The 22115-nt window shown below is 33.2% G+C and overlaps 1 protein-coding gene and 1 long non-coding RNA gene across 2 annotated transcripts; both read right to left on the bottom strand.

Annotated features, from left to right (window-relative positions):
• Positions 1 to 646: 646 nt before the first annotated feature.
• LOC116001612 (probable WRKY transcription factor 32) lies at positions 647 to 3383 on the bottom strand. The gene is made up of 3 exons (XM_031241502.1): positions 3046 to 3383; positions 2841 to 2893; positions 647 to 1351 (listed from the first exon to the last, which is right to left on the bottom strand). The coding sequence occupies exons 1-3, from the start codon at positions 3296 to 3298 to the stop codon at positions 662 to 664; spliced, it is 996 nt and encodes a 331-aa protein (XP_031097362.1). The 5' UTR covers positions 3299 to 3383; the 3' UTR covers positions 647 to 661.
• Positions 3384 to 12202: 8819 nt separating this feature from the next.
• On the bottom strand, positions 12203 to 13779 carry LOC116002649. Its single transcript, XR_004094524.1, has 2 exons — positions 13587 to 13779; positions 12203 to 12594 (listed from the first exon to the last, which is right to left on the bottom strand). It is a non-coding gene; the product is annotated as an uncharacterized LOC116002649 (long non-coding RNA).
• Between the last annotated feature and the right edge of the window lie 8336 nt (positions 13780 to 22115).

Raw genomic sequence — 22115 nt, forward strand, 5'->3', positions numbered from 1 at the left:
TACTCCCAAATTATGGTGTGACAATCTTGGTGCTACTTATATGTGTGCGAATCCAATTTTTCATGCAAGAACTAAGCACGTGGAGATTGACTACCACTTTGTTAGAGATAGAGTTGCCAATGGAGATATTCAGGTTAACTTTATTTCCACAAAAGATCAATTAGCTGATATCTTTACAAAAGCTTTGCCTAGTCCTAGATTTTCTTTTCTTAGGGACAAGCTTCAGGTTAGTAGTTTACCCTGCGCTTGAGGGGGAGTATTAGGACTCTCTGAGTTTGAGTCACGTTAGGACTAGCTATCCTACTCTACCTGAGACTCCCCTTGTATATATATCTCCCATTCCTCATCATTGTAATTGTTCAATTGAATCAATACAATATTCCGTTCTCATCGCATGCACCCGGCTGGGCACCATTGTGCGCACCCACTTCTTCTCTTCTGTGTTGTGAGATTCACAAAAAACTCACCCCTTGTAGTAGGATCTCAAATTTTCTCTCTCTTCCCTCACCTATGGTCTTCTAAAAACTGTGCAAAATGCACTAATGAGGATGCCATAAGTGGGACCACTTTTTTTTTTTTTTTTTTTTTTTTTTAAGTTAAATGGATTAGCCTTAGAATACAAGTAAGATGGAATGTCAGTATTAGACAAAGCTCCACAGACTCACCTTTTCTTCTGTGTAGGTTCATCACAATCCTCCCGTTTAACATTAGTTTCAGCATTGTCATCCAATCCAGAGAAATCCTGCTGCTTTGTCTCTGATATTGGTATTGTTTCTTTAACATGTTTCTTTGAAGTGGATGGCACTGTCTCATCAGCATTACTATTTAGGCGAGCTACTTTGCTATCCTGACTACGAGGCATAGATGAGATTGCAAGCTTGTTTACTTTAGGGGTATTTACTTTTCGGGGTGGCTCGTGATTGTGAGGACTTCTATAAACAATCTCAGTAACACGGTTAGTGTGGTCAGAACACTCAATCTTTTTTGCACAGCAGTCAGAATATGTGCATCTGTAATAGCTCCGAGAACCTTGAGGACTCTTCACTTGCTTTTGACCATATTTCCGCCAATTGTACCCATCAGGTGCTTGTATCTTTAAGACAGGAACAAGAGATAACGCTTTGGAGTTGGAAGAATTCTGGTTATCTACTTCTTGGATGCATGCGCCATTTCTGTTCTCTAATGGAGACAATCTTCGCTCTCCTGGAGTTGGGCTGGGAATGGATGAAATGGACTGTGTAACAGAAGTTGGAGATAATTCCAACACAGATGGATCATCAGCAGACTGCAGTTGGTTCCGCCTTTGAGCTTGAACAGTTGAGGCTTTCTGGTTAGAAATGCCAACCTCATCCTGAGGAATTTAATTAACATCAACATAAAAGTTCATATATGAAACTCCTATGAGCATTTCCAGATCTTTATAGCATGTTTTAACATCACATGAACAGCTCTGAAGTTTGAACAAATGTTTGTATACAAAGAAAATAGTAACGCCCAAAAAATAGTTTACCCAACATGCTCTAACATGCCAACTATAAAAGCCAAGGGCAGTAACCAGGTGCAGAATGAACTAACATAGCTTGGGATCCATTTAGGTAGGCCTATTCAGCATAGCATTTCAATTGTTTTTAGAATCCTGCTTCCATGAATTTGTTGCATAGAGCAAGTGATGGATATGATTAAATGAGTGAAACTCAGTATTAATAGGATTGTGAAGTAAATTTTGTTTCATTCATGTGTCTTTGGTTAAGCTTCAGTAAAGCGTTCACAGGTCACTGAGATGCTGATTAATGTTTCACATTTCTCTAACTACTCTGCTAAGAATTCACATCAGCATCAAATTAACAAAAACAAAGTGGAGAAGAATAAGGCAGACCTTCAGGGATACGGTTGGTCAGTTAGCCATCATGACCCAAGCACATCTAAGCCAGCCTATCACATGGTCTAAATCCAATCCCTCCAAATACATGTTCTACATGCCATATTAAGCTATCATATATCTAAAGATGCACTCTGCTTATCAGAAACCTGAATCAAGTATTGACATAAGGTCCTCAGCATGGCTCTTGACTTTGTTTTGTAGGTCATTACCATATAATCCATAATTGGCTATAGAGCAGATAACCCTTTTGATTGTTGCATCAAGGCTTACAATGTGCTTGTAATAAAAATTTGAAAGTTTTGACTTTTGATTACTTACATTTTTATATTAATTAGTTCATTTCTTTCTAGATTAGTAGCTTAAATCAGCCTTCCATATGCCAAAGAAAAGTAGTCCCAACATTGTACCGTATAGACTAATGTGTTGTTAAAAGTTTATTCACACACATCATTTAGGCATATAATGTTAAAGTTCCAATTATTTCTTGCAGCAGCTTTTGCATTGAGCATGACCATAACAAAGCTGCCCACGGCTTAGTGAGGGTCCAACCAGGTTTCTTATGCCCTCTACTTTTCTCTATTGCTTCCAATATACAAAACAAGATGCTATAATTTCTGAATTCAGGTTTAAAAGTGCCAAGCACTTGAGGAATTGGCAAGCAGCAAGACTGCTCCAATTACAAACACCATACCACTCACACTTCTCATTGATACACGCTTATGAAATTACTACTTTGATAACCTACTCTCACAACAGAATTCCCAAGTGGTAAACAAACTATATACGCACTTTTTACTCCATATTTCAAATGAAAACCAGTCAAGGATAGGAATAGGAATACGCCAACACACTTCATAACCTGCCCATTTCCAAATAAACTAGGCAGCAGGGAACAGGAGTTCAGTAATCATGTAGATATAAAGTAAATAAATAAATAAATATTGTTAAATAAATTCACCTTGATTTCCTTCAGGAATTCGGACGGGTGCAAGCTATACTCGATTGGAACTTCTGCACAGAATACAACAAAATGATTACAAACGCGCAGTATAGCCAGAAAACGATACGCGCATTGAAATTATCAAGCATGCACAGTCTCACAGAAAAACTATACGAAATCGAAAATTCAAATTCACACTGTACGTAGAGAGAATCTGAAGTACCAGAGAGCACGTGCGAGGAGGAGGTAGCAAGGGAATCCGGTCGGCTAGCACTCTTATCCAACTGTATGGAAGGCGAGTCCACCGTATCTAGGGTTTCTTCGGAGTCAGAACCTCCAACTTGAGCTTCTTCTGAAGTCTCAGTTCCAGTCGTCGCTCCACTAGGCTCATCACCACCGTCACCTCCGCCGCCGATGTCGGCGCATGTATTTTGGAGCTGCAGAGATGGCTTAGACGCTTCTCCTGTGTCATCCATGGCGGATTCCCGAGCCCCAACAATGCACTTTCTGCGTGCAGAGAATAGAGAGAGAGAAGGTAAAGGTATTTCGAATAGTTCTGTTGGTTACGGAGTATTACTTTTTGTTCTGTTGTTTTATATTTCCTCTTACTCTTTAGTGGAGCGTGGAAATAGTGGTTTGTTTTACTATGAGCACTCCTCCTTTTTTTTTTCTTTTTTTTTTTCTTATGTTTAGTTATTTTTCATCTCCGAGTTAATATAATAAAATATTATATATTTATAAAAAAGATTACATATTTCAAATTCAAATGTATTATTCTTTTATTTATCTTCAGTCTTAATTTCTAATAATAATTATAATATTGTAATTTAATTAAAAAATTTTAAATATAACAAAATTTAAAAATAAAATAAGTTCTCTTTTTAAAACTTGATTTTTAATATATAGAAAATATTTTTTATATTTTAATTATGCAAAATATTATGTTTAGAATTAGTTGGTAAAATTAACAATGCTTGACTTAAGTTATTTACAATTTAATTTTTTATAATATTAAATTTAGAATTAGTATGTAAAATTTATATATTAAGAAATTACATTAGAAGTACTATTAAATACAAAAATTATTAAAATACTAATAAAAATAAGCAAAAAAGAAAAAAAAAAGTTGATTTGATCGATGAATAGTAAGTATGACAGATAAAATGAAACATAGGAATTATTAAATTTCCTTAAAATGAATAGTCATATATATCAAATTTTAAAATGAAAAAAATAAAAAGTGAGTGACCGCCAGCGGGCAATGGTGACCACTACTAGTCATTAGTCGGGTGCATGAAAGACACATTTTACTGAACTTCTAAAAAAGAATGAGAAAATAGGTTTATAATTAAGTCCAAAATCGGTTAGTGACATGCAACCTCCTTAAACATTTTAAAGTTGTAATTAAACACACCAACATTTTATTTTGGTGCAATTAAGTCCAAACTGGTTAGTGACCTGCAATCCCCTGGTAATACTCCGAGTCTCCGACACTATTTTCAATTATAAATTGATCGACGATCGACGCCGATCGCCGGTCACCATAGAAGAATTCGGAGAAGATGAACACGTTTTGGTCGCCTTCTATATTCTTCTATGGTGAGCGGCGATCAAGGCCAAAATATAAAATAAATAATGTAACATGCACTTGATCAAATATCAAAATATAAAATAAATAAATAAATAAGGTGCAGTAATCTTTTATAATATGATATAAATAGTACTTCATTGATCACATTTCAAGTGCCAGTCAATTTTTAATATCAATAAATTTAATATTTAAAAGTTAAAAATCAGTATAAAAATTCAATAAATCTTTTTTACACGTACTTGTTTCAAAAATTAAAATATCAAAATAATTTAAGAAATGAAGTATTAAAAATGTGTACTATCTAAAATAAATAACCATGAGTATACATAGAATAATCCCCAAAAAAGTAATATAAAAATATTATATATACTTTGAATAATTTATCAAACGCTCAGAGCATCTCCCACAAGTCTATTTTGAAAGGTAAATCTCTCCACGCAGAGAAAAAGTTGATTGGGAGAAGAGAAACAAAGATATGAAGTGGATAAAAGCGTGGATGGCGCGTTGTGTTTTTTTGTGTGTATCATGATAATAATGTGGAGATAGATGAATATTTTGTTAATGATGGGAAGAAAGAAAAATGGACTATTCTGAAAAGAAAGAAAAAACTAAAATCAAATTAATTATTAAATAAATTATAATGTATAAGACAAATTATTTAAAACAAATAGATTTAATTTTGTTGAGAAAGGGGTGGCTAAGTGAGGTAGAACATGATTCATTGTGAGTTTAATTATTGCCAATACTTTAATTTATGTGATTTGCAAGCTATTACATATTAGCGAAATTTATCAAATACATACCTATAAATAATGTCTCTAGTTGAAGAAAAGATAGATATATAAAAATAAATAAATTTATATTCAATTGTTAAAAGGAGCTAAAACCTAAAGGGGATTGGTGCAAGCAGATATTGTAGTGGCAATAGGGGGAATAAAAAGAAAAAAGTAAGTCATACGAATCTGAATAATTAAAATTAATGAGAAGTTGTAAAATTATGAACCGTTGGGTTCGGATCTTTTTTTTTAACACTCAATCAGCGTGACAGACTCGCTGACTGACACTGCGTGTTGTTGACTGCTGTTGCCTCACGTCAGGTGGTCTTTTTGGATCATTTTATTAACGCCGTTTGCTTCTATTGGTGGCTACAAAGTATTCCGTTTACTTTATTTCTCCATTTTTTTTTTCGTTTCTCAAACCTTTTTTTATTTCAATCTATGAAATTTATTTCTAAAACACAATATTTTTAAAAATATAAACATAATTTTAAACAGAGAAAGTTGAAAACGATGGTTAGAGATAAAATTTGAACGGTACCCAAAGTCTCAAAGAAAAAGTTCAAGGCAATAGCTAGAAAGAAAGTCTCAAATGGTGGTTAGAGAGAAAGTTAGGAAGGTGATCAGAGAAAACGCTAAGAATGCGACTAGATAAAAAGTTGGGGGTGCATGGTCGGGGAACAATTCAGTGAGCACATCAAGAGAGAAATCTGTAGAAAAAAACCAATAACCAAGAACGGAGAGAAAGCTTATGACGAGGACTAGAAGAAAGTCAAGGATTGTTGCCAAATACAAAGTTGTGTACGGTGATTGGAAAATGGAGATAAAGTCAGGGCATGAATTCATTACTCATTTGTTATGGTGGTAGACATTTTTTGCCTTATAAATATATGAACTTTTAACCAGAGGTTTCATATTCAAACCTTATAAATACAGTTGCCTTTCCCTCTTTGAGATAATGAAGTCTTACGACATGAATATGAGTAACAAAAACATACAAAATTTAATTTTTGAAAATAAAATAATTTGTTTAAGGATCACGAATTGAATAACAAATGCAAAAATAGTTCTTTCTCATACAAGGTTCAACTAAATTATAAATCTCTAAAAGTGTTGTGAAAATTTTAAAATTGTCAGAATTCAATGCACATATAATTATAATACTAAAAAAAAACAAAAAAAAAAAAACAACAACAACAACAACAACAACAACAACAACAATAATAATAATAATAATAATAATAATAATAATAATAAAGAATGCATACATAAAAATCCAATAAAAAATGAAATTAATTATACATAAATAGTTATTATCAAATAAAGTATTACTTGGTAAACATTTATTAATTTTAAATTATGACATTATGCTATATGGCATCGTAAAAAATAAAAAATACACTATAAGTATACACTAAATTAAGCACATACTATACAAAGATTCAATTTACATTTACTTAATTCGGATAATGTGTCTTGAGAAACTTGGGAACTTCATTGTACAAAAGGAATTCCCTGAAAGAAAGTCTATAAAAGGCCGGCAAAGGATGGATTATGTCATTGTGGAATCTGATGCATTGCAAGTGATTAACAACATTGGCTGCTACTTATTTGTTTTGCTCCTTTATTGTCCCTAAATTATAATTGGCATTGTAAATTTCGTAATTTTTTTAATAAAATATTAGAGACGGAATTTGCAACGTCAATTATAACTTAGGAATAATAATTGAGCATGTCCTGTTACAAAAAGGAGGAAATTTGCAACATTATAACTAGTTATAACTTATGGACAAAAAGTAAGCACGATCAACAAATAGTGACGAATTTTACAATTATCATATAACATATAGACCAAAAGTGCAATCTTCCAAAAAAAAAAAAAAAAAAAAAGAATTGTAAAAATTTCACAAGATTTATTGGGTCAGCTATTAAACTTGCTTGGGTTAGCTAGCTACATATTGTAGAATGACCCATTATTATTGGGCTAGATTTCGTCAAGCCCAAAATGAATCCAAATGAGTTGGGGACCAATGTACAGGATTCTGAGCAATATTGTTTTTTAATTTTTTTGAATTATTGATAACCCATAACTGAATTGATTGAACATTTTAGTTTTTGATTGATATGTGATAATCAATACTTTGGATTAAAACTAAGGAATAATCGAGAGATTACGAAACAAAGAGAATGATGATCAACTAAGGCAGTTGAGAAAGGGAGGGGGGAGGGTCATTATTCTTTTTGAAAAAATCAGAAGTCTTATATTCTTTATAAGGTAGAATATGTTCTGGAGTTCGCTCTTGTGACCACCTATTTAAAATGTTAACATGTTTCATCATACTACATAGTAGTTGTAGCATTATGATTCTGTATTCTTGACACACTGTAATTCATTTTCCCTCTCTCTATATTATTAATTAGAAATATTACCATTTATCATGACTGAATGTACACATTATAAATACATGCATCTCTTCATCATGTACTTTATCATCATCAATTGATCAATAATAAAATCATTCACTAAACTATTGCTCTTATATGGTATCAGTAGACCAAGCGATCTATGAATTGTTATAATAAATATATATAAGAATTGAAGATTATTAGGACTCTACGTAGTTAAGTCACATTATGAGTCTGTGTTTGAGTCTGACTATGACTCTTGTTTCATATATATAGTTGTAACCTGTACAATTATAGTTTAACATCATTGAATACAATTACGATTGTTCTCATCTGGTATCAGTTGCTTGGGTTTCTCTTGTTCCCATGGCTGACCATGACGGATCTGTGAACTCCTCCGAACAGACCGTTTCTGATGTTGCTACCGGTTCTACGATTTTGCCTGCCGTAGCCCCTCTTCCTACTGCTCATCACTTTGTGAGCATTAAACTGAACTATCGTAATTATTTGTTCTGGCGAACGCAAGTTCTACCGTTTCTGCGTGGCCATGACCTTATTGGGTTCATTGATGGTTCGAACCCGTGCCCGCCGGCGTTTCTCCCCGCGGCATCCGAAGGTGCCTCGCCGCTACCGAATCCAGCTCACGCCCCTTGGGTGCGTCGGGACCAGGCGTTACTCTCCATGATCGTCTCGTCGCTGTCTGTGGATGTCATGGCTATTGCAGTTGGCCGGCATACGTCGAAGGCACTCTGGGATGCGATTGAGCAGTCCCTAGCGTTGGCCTCACATTCGCGACAACTCCATCTTCTCGGCCAGCTTCACGGTCTCTGGCAGGGGGACATATTGACGGTGGACTATCTCAGCCGCGCTCGTCTGATTGTGGAGGACCTTTCTCTCGCTGCTCGGGCGGTGTCTTTGGAGGAGTAGAATTTATATGTGTTCCGTGGTCTTCCGTGGTCTTCGGCCGGAGTTCCGAGGTGTCACCGCTTCTTTGACGATTCGCGGGTGTCCGGTGACTCTTCAGGAACTTGCGGATGTGTTGGGCACACAGGAATTCATCGCCGGCGATGATCTCGCACAATTACGATTGTTCTCATCAAGATAAAAAAATATATTTTTAATAAAAGAATTGACACTAGTTACTTTTGTTTTCTTTTAAGATTGTACAAATTACATAACCAGTCATTTCTAAAAAGTAGCATTTGAATAGTATTGGTTTCAAAAAACGCTCAATATGTATCAATAATCATAGCGCTATCATTAAAAAGTCCGAATAAGGTGTAATGGTAGTAATGCTATCGACTCTTCTCAGTGATAGAGAAGTTATGACAATGATGATGAGAGTGGGTCTAGAGGTTTTGAGTGATCGGTGATGACAACGATTTTCGGTCCTTTTTTTTTTTTTTTTTTTTTTTTTNTTTTTTTTTTTTTTTTTTTTTTTTCCATACTCTGAGCGATAAAAATGACTAAATGAGAAGAAGACAATAATTGGTAGGAGTGATAGGAAAAATATAATTAAAATTTTAAAAAATTAACACAAAATTGAAGCAAAAACATTATTACTTTTTTTTTTAAATAAATATTACACTTAAATGAGCTTATTCTTGAACATTATATTCTTAAATAAACACTAAATGAACATGTTCATGAACATTATTAAACGCGCAAATTATATCGTGGACCGCGCATCAAAACGACGTCGTTTTGATTAATGAAAACAGACGGATGAATTCGCGCCACTCACTTTCAGTTCATATACATTGCAGTTACATTTCAACACAACTGCAGTTACATTTCAACACAACTACAGTTACATTTTGATATAACTACAGTTTCATTCGATAATATAAAAATACAAATGTGAAACTGTTATTCAGTATCAGTTCATATAGACTGCAGTTACATTTCAACACAACTACAGTTACATTTCGATATAACTACAATTTCATTCGATAATATAAAACACAAATGTGAAACTGTTATTCAGTATCAGTTCATATACACTGCAGTTACATTTCAACACAACTACAGTTACATTTCGATATAACTACAGTTTCATTCGATAATATCAAAACAAATGTAAGGCAGTATCTTTTGAGATGAACTGTAGTGTCAATTACGGGTTCCGTCTCCCACTTACTGAAACGATGTCGTTTTGGGACCGCGGTCCACAATGCATTGTGGACCGCGGTCCACGATATAAGAACTGTATTAAACGAACACGTTTACGAGCTCTTAGCAAACGAGCAAATAAATGTTTAAACTCTGTTCATTTATAAAACGAGCTCTAAATTTTTTCATTTATGTACGCTTACCTTAATAAACGAACATAAACAAACATTAAGAATCCTAGGCATATAAATTTTGTACTTTGTGCGCTCTGTAGCCTGTCTAAGTGACATGTGTCTCCTTACTTCTTCTTCTTCTTCTTCCATTTTTTTTTAATGTGTTTTTGTGGTCGTGGACTTCCCTCCTTAGTCCTTATGAGCCTTGAGTGCGTTAGAGACTTAGAGGCTTCTAATGCTTATCCAACATAACCTCAACAATATTTGATGCCTTGATGGAATATTATGTCTCAACCTAGTTCAAAAAATCTAATTGGACAGATAATTCAAGAAGCAAAATAGAGTGGTTTAAACAACTCAACGCACTCAAAAACCGAGGTTTTCAAGTAAGAGCATTCTTATTAGTGATTTTTATGAGATTTTTGCAAGTAAAAAAATTAAAGAGAGTTTTTAACAAAAATGAGAAAGATAATTTTTGTGAGTTTTTTTTTTTTCCTTTTCCTTTTCCTTTTCTTAGGATGTAATGAATTTTAGTGGGACCTGCACAAAAATAAAAAAGGAGAAAAAATTACAATTTTCTGCGCATGGAGCCCAACATTTGCACCCGGTTTGCCTTCTCTAATGAGAAAGCGACTCACTGGGGCAGCCCAGTTTTTTTTTTTCTTTTTTCTTTTTATGTTTTAAATAAATAATTAATATTCTAAATAAAAATATAACGTTTGACTATTTTTAACGAAGGTGGTGATAGCAAGTTGTTCTATTTACACCACCTATAAAACTAGCACACCTATCAAAGGGTGGTGTAAATAACAATTAGGGTGGTCCAAATAAAATTTCCTTTATTATATTGCTTTAGATATCATTTATGTAGTATTAAATGCACATTCATGAACCCACTATCATGACACAAAAACACGAGGTGATATTAAGGAACCGTACGTTAACTTAATAATTACATTTGACGAGATGTTTAGTGTATATATATATATATATATATATATATATATATATATAGGGGCTGGATCCAATGAGATCACCATATTAGATGAGATCATGAGATCCCATCTCAACCATCTATAAAATTGGAATGAATGGTTAGGATTGATATTCAAATATCATTTATATTAGAACAAAATTAATTCGAAAGGATGGAATTGTAATTTGATAATGGAAATAAATGAAATATAATAATTTCCATATATTAAGGAATCCTAATCATGGTAACCCATTATATACTTTTTTGTTTCTTTGTGTGGTATTAACCAAAAAAATAGTGAGAAAAATAAAGAAAGGATATTAGACGTCTAGACGCGGTAATGGCGGACAACATTGCCAGTAAGTTCCGTCTGAAATTTTTATTTATTTTTGGTTCGTAGGTGTGTGCGTTCATGGAGTTAGGTGTGTGCGAAAGCCTGTTGGAACAGTACTCTAACATGTGCCCTCTTTTAGCGTGTGTGCACACAGTCTTGGTGGTTGGTGCAACTTTGATTGGAGTGTATTAGGTGCATTTCAGCGGTGTAGTGTTCATTCCATGTTCATGAGAATATTTTATCACACACACATGATCAACAACGTTTGTTTGTTGCAAACAGTGTGCATATGACTACCGTAGTACATGCAAAATAATGATAAGTCAATGAATAGGTTGACATCTTTTTTTTATCGCGGTACTTTTGATTATAATGGGAACTTTAGGTGTGAGCATTTGTGAGTTTGGGTGTGTGCACAATTCTGTAGGAACATTAGTCGTGGGTGTGGACCAGCGTGAATTGTTGGTTGTGCATGTTTTGTGAAATGTTGTTTTTTTTTTTTGTTATTCATAGGTGTGTGCATTTGTGAGTTCGGGTGTGTGCATAATTCTGTAGGAATATTTATGAGCCTAATTGGCGCGAGGTGTGTGCATTAGTGAATTTCAACATGAACAAGAGTGTGTTACAATATTTATGAGCCTAATTGGCGCGAGTGCAAATTAGGAGTTACCCCCCCCCCCCCAACACACACACACACATCAAGACGTTTAATTTAATAATTCATAGGGATTGAACTTCGTTTATAGCGATAAACCGTATTCCTTTGAATTTTTTGCATCTTGATTGAAACATTTTAGAATTTCATGAATGTGTTTGCATTTACTGAGTCAGGTGGGTGCATAGTACTAATCATTATTCTACCCGCTTAATTTTTAATATGTCTACTACCACATGCGTGTGCAGACGCTAGTGAAGTTGTGTGCATTTTGCTGAACGTAAACGGGTACAAAGTTTGATTTATTCTTGTGTGGGTGCATATGACTTTTGTTACAAAAGAAACTAAGATAATAAATAAATTAAGAAAATGGACTATAACCAACCTGCTAACCAACATTCAACAGTTAATATTTAGTGGTTCTAACATGAAAGTGTGTGCATGTGTGGTTTACAGCATGTGCATTTTACTGACCAAGTCTGTCCCGCACACCCCCAACACGAATAAATAATTTTGATACATTATAAAAATACAACAATTCCCCCATACAACAACAAACATAAAGCAGGGAATTTCTTGCAAGAACTACACACATAAAACAATCAAACACCGTGCATCACCCCTTCGAATATCACAATCCCAAGAAGGAAGCGCCATGAAATGTGAAGACGTCTAGGCTTTAACTGTTTGACCTTTATATCTAAAGCAGGGAACCCAACATCCTCGAAGAATACCGAGAGCAAATCATACTACAAAAAGAAAAAAAAATGATGAAAACGCACACATCAGTTAATCTGAAACAAAGTTTAAAAACAACACCAATACACATACAGATAAGACCAATACAACAAGGTAAAATGCACCATCAACCACAAAAGAACAAAACAAATAAAATCAAATGCACATGCATACTCAGCGCACACATTTATAAACTGAAGAAGTATAATTAAATTAAGATAGATGTAAATAGCATGATTTAGAATAAAATTCATCAATAAATTTTATATTAATAGCTCTAATTTACCTATATACAATACAAAATGAACCTATTCATGCACACACCCACCAATACTGCCCCACACACACCAACACCACAGCTTGGAAACCAATAACGCACCCACCGACATTGACACACACACTGCCACACACCCACCCGCATTATCAAATGCTATAAACAATGGGGAAAATTTTTTGTTAAAAAAAATAAAGCCCCAAAAAGAAACTAACTATCAAACATTGCTGCAAATCAATAAAAACTAATTAAAATTATGCTTCTTTACTCACATTGCTGCAAAGACAAAGAAACATTAATCAAATGAAAAAGAAAAATATTATTTCACTATTACTGTGTAATGTATTCAAAAAAAAAAAAATCAGGAACTACACAGACCCCTACCCCAGCCTCTCGCTGCCATCTGTACACACCCAACATTGGAAGCAAAAAACTAAACCAGAAAAAAGAAAACAAAAACAAAAAAAAAAAAAAAAACCAAAACAAAACAAAAAACAAAACAAAAAACCATAGTCCGCACCACAAACACCCCAACCGACCCACACTGCCGCCGCAACGCCGAAAAACAACACCAACCGCCGCACAACGCCCGTAAGACACCACAACACCCACCGCGAAAACCCCACTGTCCAAATCCAAAATTGGACAAAAACCCAACCAAAAAAATAAAAAATACCTCCCAAAACAACATATAAACGAATAAAAAAAATCAAGTTAAAATTGAAATACCTGGAACACCACCGGATGAACTATTCCTAAGCCGCTTGGACCGCCTGGAAGAAGAGCCAGCCATGGAGATGTTTTGGTATGCACACACAGATGGCGTCTGGTTTCATCACGGATAAACAATATACGGAAGACAGAGACGATTGGGATGCATCTTTTATGAATACCAATCGCATAAGGAAACAACTACTAAATAATACCTAATTTAAAATGGGTAATAAATTAACCAAAAAGTAAAAAGACTGAACAACCCCTCTCTATACCATTAATTACTTAAAATAATCTAAAACCCTACATCAAATCTGAACCATTAAAAAAAAATAATTGATGACCACGATCTAATCTCACAATCTCGTCTAATTAAGGTGATCTTAGTGGATCCAAATCCTATATATATATATATATATATATATATATATATATTAAGTAATATGGACTCTATAGACTAATTACAAAATAGGAGTCTATTGCATGTAATCCAAACTCGATTTCTAATTCTGGTATTATTACTCTATCACTACCACGTCATTTTTACTTATACACTCAAATTAAACGAACCTATCCCTTAAGATTAATAATAACGTCCGATACTCATACATAATTCCATATCATACACATGACCGACTTTATATATTAAAACTAATACAATACAAGTGACTACACCCTCCAACTTTAATTTAATAACCAGTAAGGTACGTAACACTATAAAATACCGTCCAAACCAATTCCTATTATTACTTTTGAACCAAAACACATATAATACTTTATAGATTCATCACACGAGCGATCGATATATAAGACTATCACAACATCAACATCAGATTAATTTATCTCCGAATAAGCTAGGATTAAACGAGAAATCTTCTTCTTGTCATCATGAAATACTTAGGAGGTAAGATACTAATAGCAGTCATGATAACAAATGCAGAACTTGATAGGATACCCTTGACAGAGGAAACATGGATTAAGTCCGCTGTATGAACTCAAGCAAAGCCTCCTACAGCAATCCACGGAGCAATGGCCGTCATCGCACGGTCCAAAATTCCCCACGCATTGATAGTCGTCTAACATCACTCCCTGCGGAACCGTCGCGTTACTTCCGATCGCTTCAAAACTCGACGGAGATCTATTGCCACATGAATATGCACCTAATATTGCAACATTTATTAGACTCAACATAAAATACATAAAATTTTGAGAAAAAATGTATTTTTAATCCCTGATCTGAATCGTTTCTTACTTGTCGTTTTAGTTTCTAACTTTTTAGTGTTGTAATATACACCCATAACTCCTAAAAAAAGTTACCGTTTTAATCCATAAAATAACAAAACTATTAAATTCTATTTAAATTTTACTCGGTAAATGAGTATTTTAAAAATTTATTATATTTACTCTTTAATTTATCCCTCTATGGCCTTAAGCAGGCCCCACGAGCCTGGTTCACACGGATCAATGACTTCTTGGTTCGTATTGGGTTTCGACCTTCTAAAACGGATGTATCCTTATTTATTTATGATTCTGGACACTTGCGAGCATATATTCTAGTTTATGTTGATGATATCTTATTACTGGGAAATGATGTTGAATTGGTTGAGGGTATATTATCAAAACTATCCTCTGCATTTAAAATCCGTGATCTCGGCAGACCCCGGTATAACTTCTTCTGTTTTGAACTTTTGATATTTCATATGCAAAATAAAAAATTGATGATAACCTTACATCTCATTTCTAATTATCGACTTGCATTTGAATCTAATTCAATTTATTCTTGTCATAATCATTTCAATCAAACCTGTCACATAGAGTCTTTCTAGAGCGAAGGAAAAGCCAAAACCTATATGTGGAGTAAATCGCACTAAAAAAGGCTTTATTATGTGTCTAGCTCGATCCAAAAAGCATTGACAAGAGTCAAACTCTTGATTTTCTGATATGAGAATCATGCTTTAGTCACTCGATTATCCCTTTTGAGCCAAAAGAGCTGTAATTTAATTCAATTCAACTAAAGATACCCATTGAACTTAAAGAAACATGACTTACCGGTTGCCAAAACAAGAATAATCAAAGCGCGAAATGTTGGTGAGAACATAGCAAAGTGATTCCCAGAAAACTAAATTTATGATTTGTTTATTATTACAAGAACATTGTACACAAGTGACCCATCCATACTTATACCCCCACGGATGCAAGCAAGTCTGAAATCCACACAATTTGGTTGTAGATTCCTTAGCCTTTTCATTAAATGTTTCCTAATTTACAACTAATATCTAATTCTTCATCGATGTTTATTAAATGATGATGATGCCTTTCGGTGTATTACTATACGTTTTTGCATGTTATTAGTTTGACTATTGCATCCTAGGATGTCGGGCAATTTCACTCAAGTTGGTCGAGTTATATGTACTGTTGGTTTGAAATTGGTAACTTTCGACTCTCAATAGGAGCAGCCTATTAGTTTTCTTGTTTTGAGCGAGTTAGCTATGAACAATATCTAAGTTGATTTACCTTTTTATGGTCTTTTACCGACTAAAATCACAAGATGAGATTTATGCCTAGTATAGACTCTCAAATAATGGATTATGGATGCAGGTGTCTCTCATCACCCAATTAAGAGAAAAAAAAACCCTCACATATGTAAATTGTAATACAAGTTTAATAATAATAATAATAATAATAATAATAATAATAATAATAATCCGTATAAGTTAGTAAATGAATGTATCATAAGTAGTTTCTTAATTTCTAATATTTCTTTATTAGAATACGTACTTATGTACATAAATTAAAATTGAATTTGGTCAAATTGACTAACAGATAGCGAGAATAACAATTAATTGTAAGTGGAAGTCATACTAGGTGGCAGATATAGATTAATGAAATAATTTATGTCTATCATAAAACTTTTTAATTAATTGGTAAACTGTATGAGGGTATGCTTTATTGAATATAATCAATGAATTAAAAAGATATTACGCAAAGTGAGAAATATTCGAGAAAAAATAATTGTCATTTTTCACTTTTGAACGAAAGTCAACTACTCACATTTACTCTTCAATTAATTATCCTTTGACCTCCATATAAGGAAAAAATACTACTTAGATTCCCAAATTCTACTTCCCTTACACAAAATTTTGATGTTAACACTTTCTTTGGGACTCACAGGATGAAGATAACCTATCATATCTTGTCACATCAGGGAGTAAAAGTAAGGGAGTATAAAATGCGAGTCCATGTAGTAGAACTCTATTCCCAAATCCCAATGCTCCTCCATTTTCTTATAATGCACCACCAATTATTATAATTTATGTCCATATTTTTACTGCTAATCATTTTGTACATATGTTTTTAGAGTTTTATTATACAATTTTTTGGACAAAAGTACATTTACTGTTATAACTTTCGTTATCTTTTCCATTAATTTTATCATACACATGCATCCACCATATTTTTTTCTTATATTCTTTAATGATAATAATACTTGTAGACCTATATATATATTGGATTAATATAATAAAGGGATAAGGGTCAAATAAACCCTCTAACTATACTCAAATATGCAATTAAGCCCTTCAACTTCAAAAAGCTCCAATTAACACCTCGAACTTACAAAAAATGTGCAATTACACTATTTTGTAGGTTACTCAAATGCGTTGCGCGTCGTTTGCTGCACCCACTCCTTGGCAGTCTGTGTCATGCCGGAAGCCTTGTCCTTCGCAGTTCAGAACGTCACGATGCCATCCTCCGGGAATAAGATGTGGTGGTCGATGGAGTGAATGCCACGTCAGCCAGCCAAATAAGCTTAAAAAAATTAAATCAATAAATAATTTACAGGTTACTTGAAGGTAACCTACAAAATAATGTAATTGCACTTTTTTTTTTTTTAAAAGTTTGAGGTGTTAATTGGAGCTTTTTGAAGTTGAATGGCTTAATTGCACATTTGAGTATAGTTGGAGGGCTTATTTGATCCTTATCCCTATAATAAATAATTGTTTTTCATTTATATTTTAATTAGTAAGAATTTTTAGTTATTTTTAAATATAAATATTAGAGATGTTTTTGCGATCGCGTTTAGAAAAGACTATTACATCACTTTTTGTTTTTGTTTTTTAAATGTGGTCATGATTTGGCCTAAATATCTAACAAATTTTACATAATAATAATAATAATAATAATAATAATAATAATAATATAAAAAATCAACAAAAAATAGTCCAACTGTCTTCCTTGGCTTTTCTTCGCTAGATGAAGACAATTAGGTGGTTGTCTTCCCCAACTATCAAATGACACTCTTCACCATAAATGTATGTCTATCACCGGATTGTCTCTGTTCGGTTGTATTCTCGTCAAACAAAGGTGGGTAGTGTTTGTCTCATATACATGTATCTAGGACAAAGGGATAAAGACAATCTTTCTTAAGATAACAACTATGATTTTTAACTCAAACCATAGTCGGACTTTTTAAAATGTTAATTGTTATTTTTTCAGGTTTAGTGACTTAATTGTTTTAATTTATTTTTCTGAGTTCACTAGTTCAGTGGTTTATTTGGAGTTTATTCGAGTTCGATGACTTAATTGTTAATTTCCAAACAGTTTGATGACTTATTTGCACCTTTTTTCCTAATTTTATTTCTTTTTACTAAATAATATAATTTTAACTTCTTACTTATTCTTTTCTTATTGAACCACACTTCATTTTTTTCTTTAATTGTCTCGTACCAACGAAACGCAACGTAAATGGTCATGCATGAGACCCTGGCCTGGGCATAGCGCATCTGACGAGGCAATATCTTGAAAACTTTAACTTGATGATTACGTACGTTTGATGGGTGGTTAGTAATTCGGGAGGGCTTAGTATAAATATAGTATACGCAATTCATTGCATATAATACGGATCCAACTTCTGATTTTTGTTGTGTTACGTACTCTTATCACTACTAAGTCTACTATGGCATATAATTGTACTTGTTGAACTTATCACTTCAGATTAATAATATTTAACAAATGCCCATCGTTACACATTATTTACCCTCACAAATATCTTATTTGTAGTCCCAAAAAGGTGACAAAATGGATGTGTTGAACATATAATATATAAACATAAATGTACAATCCAACTATCAATTTAGACTTTTAGTTGAGATGGAGTATATGAAATATGATTTTCGTAGTTGAAACTTAGAAAGTCACCAATTTGTTCTTTTCTCTTTTCATAATACAATTTTTCTAATTTTGTCAGACTATATCCTAAACCCAATGAACGTGTCGCCCATGAAGGAGATAAATCTCAAGTTGTCCAACTGATAAGCTAGAACTTGCTTAGACTGATTTATTTTCTTAGAACCTTTTACTTGAATTTCGCAACAAGTTTTATCTTGTATACCCTTGGGTAATGGTTGCAACATTTTCCGTAAAATAGAGTAGTAAGTGTAATTCAACTAAGCATTGAAATTAAAGAAATATGGCTTACCTGTTGCCAAAACAAAAATAATCAAAGCGAAAAATGTGGGAGAAAACATGACGAATTGATTCATAGAAAGCATAATTTTTGATTTGTTAGGTTTATGATAATATAGGTATGTAGGAAAAGTATTGTACACAAGTCACCCATCCATACTTAATAGCAAGTTCTAAATCCTCACAATTTGGTTCGAATTCCTTTTTCATTAAATGTTTCTTTATTGGGAATTAACGAAAATAACCCTTGAATTTTACACACAAAACAATAAGCAATAAAATATATTAACTTGTTGATTTGATGTAATTAAATCAATTAGTCAATTAACTGATAAAATGTTGAGGTGACAATATTTATTTAAATGAATTAAATTATTAAATTAAAAAAAACATACGTAAATGTCAGCCTTGACTTATTTATCCAGTTAGACGATCCAATATATTATATTGTAACTTTTAAAAATTCTGTGACTTAATTATCTTTTGTGTAAAGTTTGAAGGTTTATTCGACCATTTTTTACTTCGAAATTTTCAACTCATGGTGCTTGCAATTTCTAAATCCTCAAAATTTGGTTGTTGATTCTTTTTTCATTAAATGGTTCTTAAATTAATTTTCAACTAATATCGAATTGTTGATGGATATACATTACACGATGATGATGCTTCCAATGTATTTACTATACGTTTTTAATACCTCAAATTTGTCTGTTAGCCGGACTATTGCATCCCATGATGTCAACTATCTTCATCATCATTACTATTATTATCACTCATATTATTATTGTTTTTGGTTTTCTAACTTATAAAAAAGTTTAAACAATATACTCATCAGATCGATAAAAGAGTATAATTACTCCGTAAAATTTAATATTGCATTATCATTATTATCAGGAAGAGTTCAGGTGCAGGTATATCTTTTCGTGCGATTATGCGGTGCTCACCTTAAGCATTAAAACGGCGTACCTTAAATACACAAACCACGCACCTTAAGCTAAGAACACAAACCACACACCTAAAGTTTCTAAATGGTGTACATTCAGTTGAGAACACACATTGAGCACATTACGTACACAAATCACGCACTTTAAGTACATAAGCCACGCATCTTAAGAACACAAAACACTGCACGCACCTAAGGTTTTAAATTAGTGCACCTTAAATTTCAATAACTCACGCACCTTAAGAAAGAAAACAACACACCCTAAGAAAGAAAACCACGCACCTTAAGCTTTAGGTTCACCCACCTTAAGTTTCAACACTCAGCACTTTAAGCATACAAGTCACACACCTTAAGAAGAAAATTACGCACCTAAAGCCACCGCACAACCGCACGGGAGCTAAATTCATCATGATCATATATATATACATACATACATACATGGTTGCAGTAGGCGCTATCGCGCTAGGCGCTAGTCAGGTGATAAACTAGAGCTTAGAGCCTAAGCGGTCTAAGTGGCGACCTATAAAAACAAAAAAAATAATGCATATGTGTGGGTATATGGCATATTATATATATATATATATATTACTTCTCTTACTTATATAAATAAATACATTTAAATACATATAAATATAATAAAAAAAAATTAACAAGGCCAACTCGCTCCAATTAACTCGGCTAACTTTGTCGAGTTGGGCGAGTTAACTCGGTCAAATTTGGCCGAGTCGGCCTCCAACTCGGTCCAGTTGGCCGAGTTAGGCGTTAGGCGGGACGCCTAGGGAGCAATTCGCCTTGGTCTAGGGGCGTCTAGCGCCTAGGCGGGGGATTTTTGCAACCATGTATATATATTGATGGCTATTATTTGATCATGACGTACATTTTCCTTTCCACCTCTTCATTTTCTTCATTTATGTTGTAGATATGAATGATCAAGTTTATTTCCTATATATAGGATCATATATTTCATTTGTAATTAACAACATGATGTACATATTGAAATTATCAATAAAAGATCATTTCCCTTCTCTTCATATTATCTCTATTGTTCTATTATTGTTGGATTTGCATTTTATGAAAGATGTTGCGTGATCCATAAAATACGTGTGTTGTTCTATTATTCTTCTGGAGCTTCTCATTTATATTAATTGGTTGCTAAAGATTTAATTTGGATAATTTAAGTGCTTGGTTATTTTATGCTTGATTCAGGAAGTTTGGTCTTCTTCTTGATCTGTTGCTAAAGATTTCTCTATTCAAATATGTCACTAAAACTTATTTTAATTATCAAGTATTATTGATTTCCATTCTGATTTCAATTTCATTATTTAAACTAAACACACCCTTATATATTTAAAAATTGGATGTCCAAAAATTAGGAGACATGTATAGTGATTCATTCCGAACATAATTGGCCAAGGCAAATTCGATCTTCCTAATTAAATCCTAATTAGGGGAACACATATCCGCATTCAAATACCGCAATAGAATAGAACTTTATAGATTTATCACATGAATACGAAACAACTAAAACATTATATATATATATATATATATATATATATATAAAAGATACAATTATTCTCACTAAATATTTAGAAGGTAAAATGCATTATTTATTTATAATTTAAAAACATTATACATTATTTAATTACTTTTTAATTTTATCACAGTAATAATAACAAGATAGTATTCGTTAAATATGTTTGGTCCCTTACATATGGCATATGAACCATATTCGCCATATTCCTCTCTGCAAATCCTATGACAACAATCCACATCGCAAATGTTATCGCACGGTCCTAAGTTCGCCACGCATCGATACTGCTGCATCGTTTGATTACTTTCCATTCCGCCCAACGTCATCGGAGCTAAATTGTAACAATTATTTCACATAATAAGTCTATTGTCCATAATAATATAAAATTATTAAAAAACTACAAATATAAATACTATCTCTCTATAACGTTATCGGTGATAAAAATTCAATTAGACTTGATGTTGTTAATACGGTGGATATTGTAGGAATAAACAAAGTAAATGTCGAGGTTGGATCACGTAGTGATCCTTATTTTAGTCTGCTTGTTGGTTTACGTCCGGTTTAAGTCCGGAAGCTCGGTGTACTGGCAAGAGGTAGGTCATCAGAG

Source organism: Ipomoea triloba, chromosome 13 (assembly GCF_003576645.1).
Source record: "Ipomoea triloba cultivar NCNSP0323 chromosome 13, ASM357664v1".
NCBI lineage: Eukaryota > Viridiplantae > Streptophyta > Magnoliopsida > Solanales > Convolvulaceae > Ipomoea > Ipomoea triloba.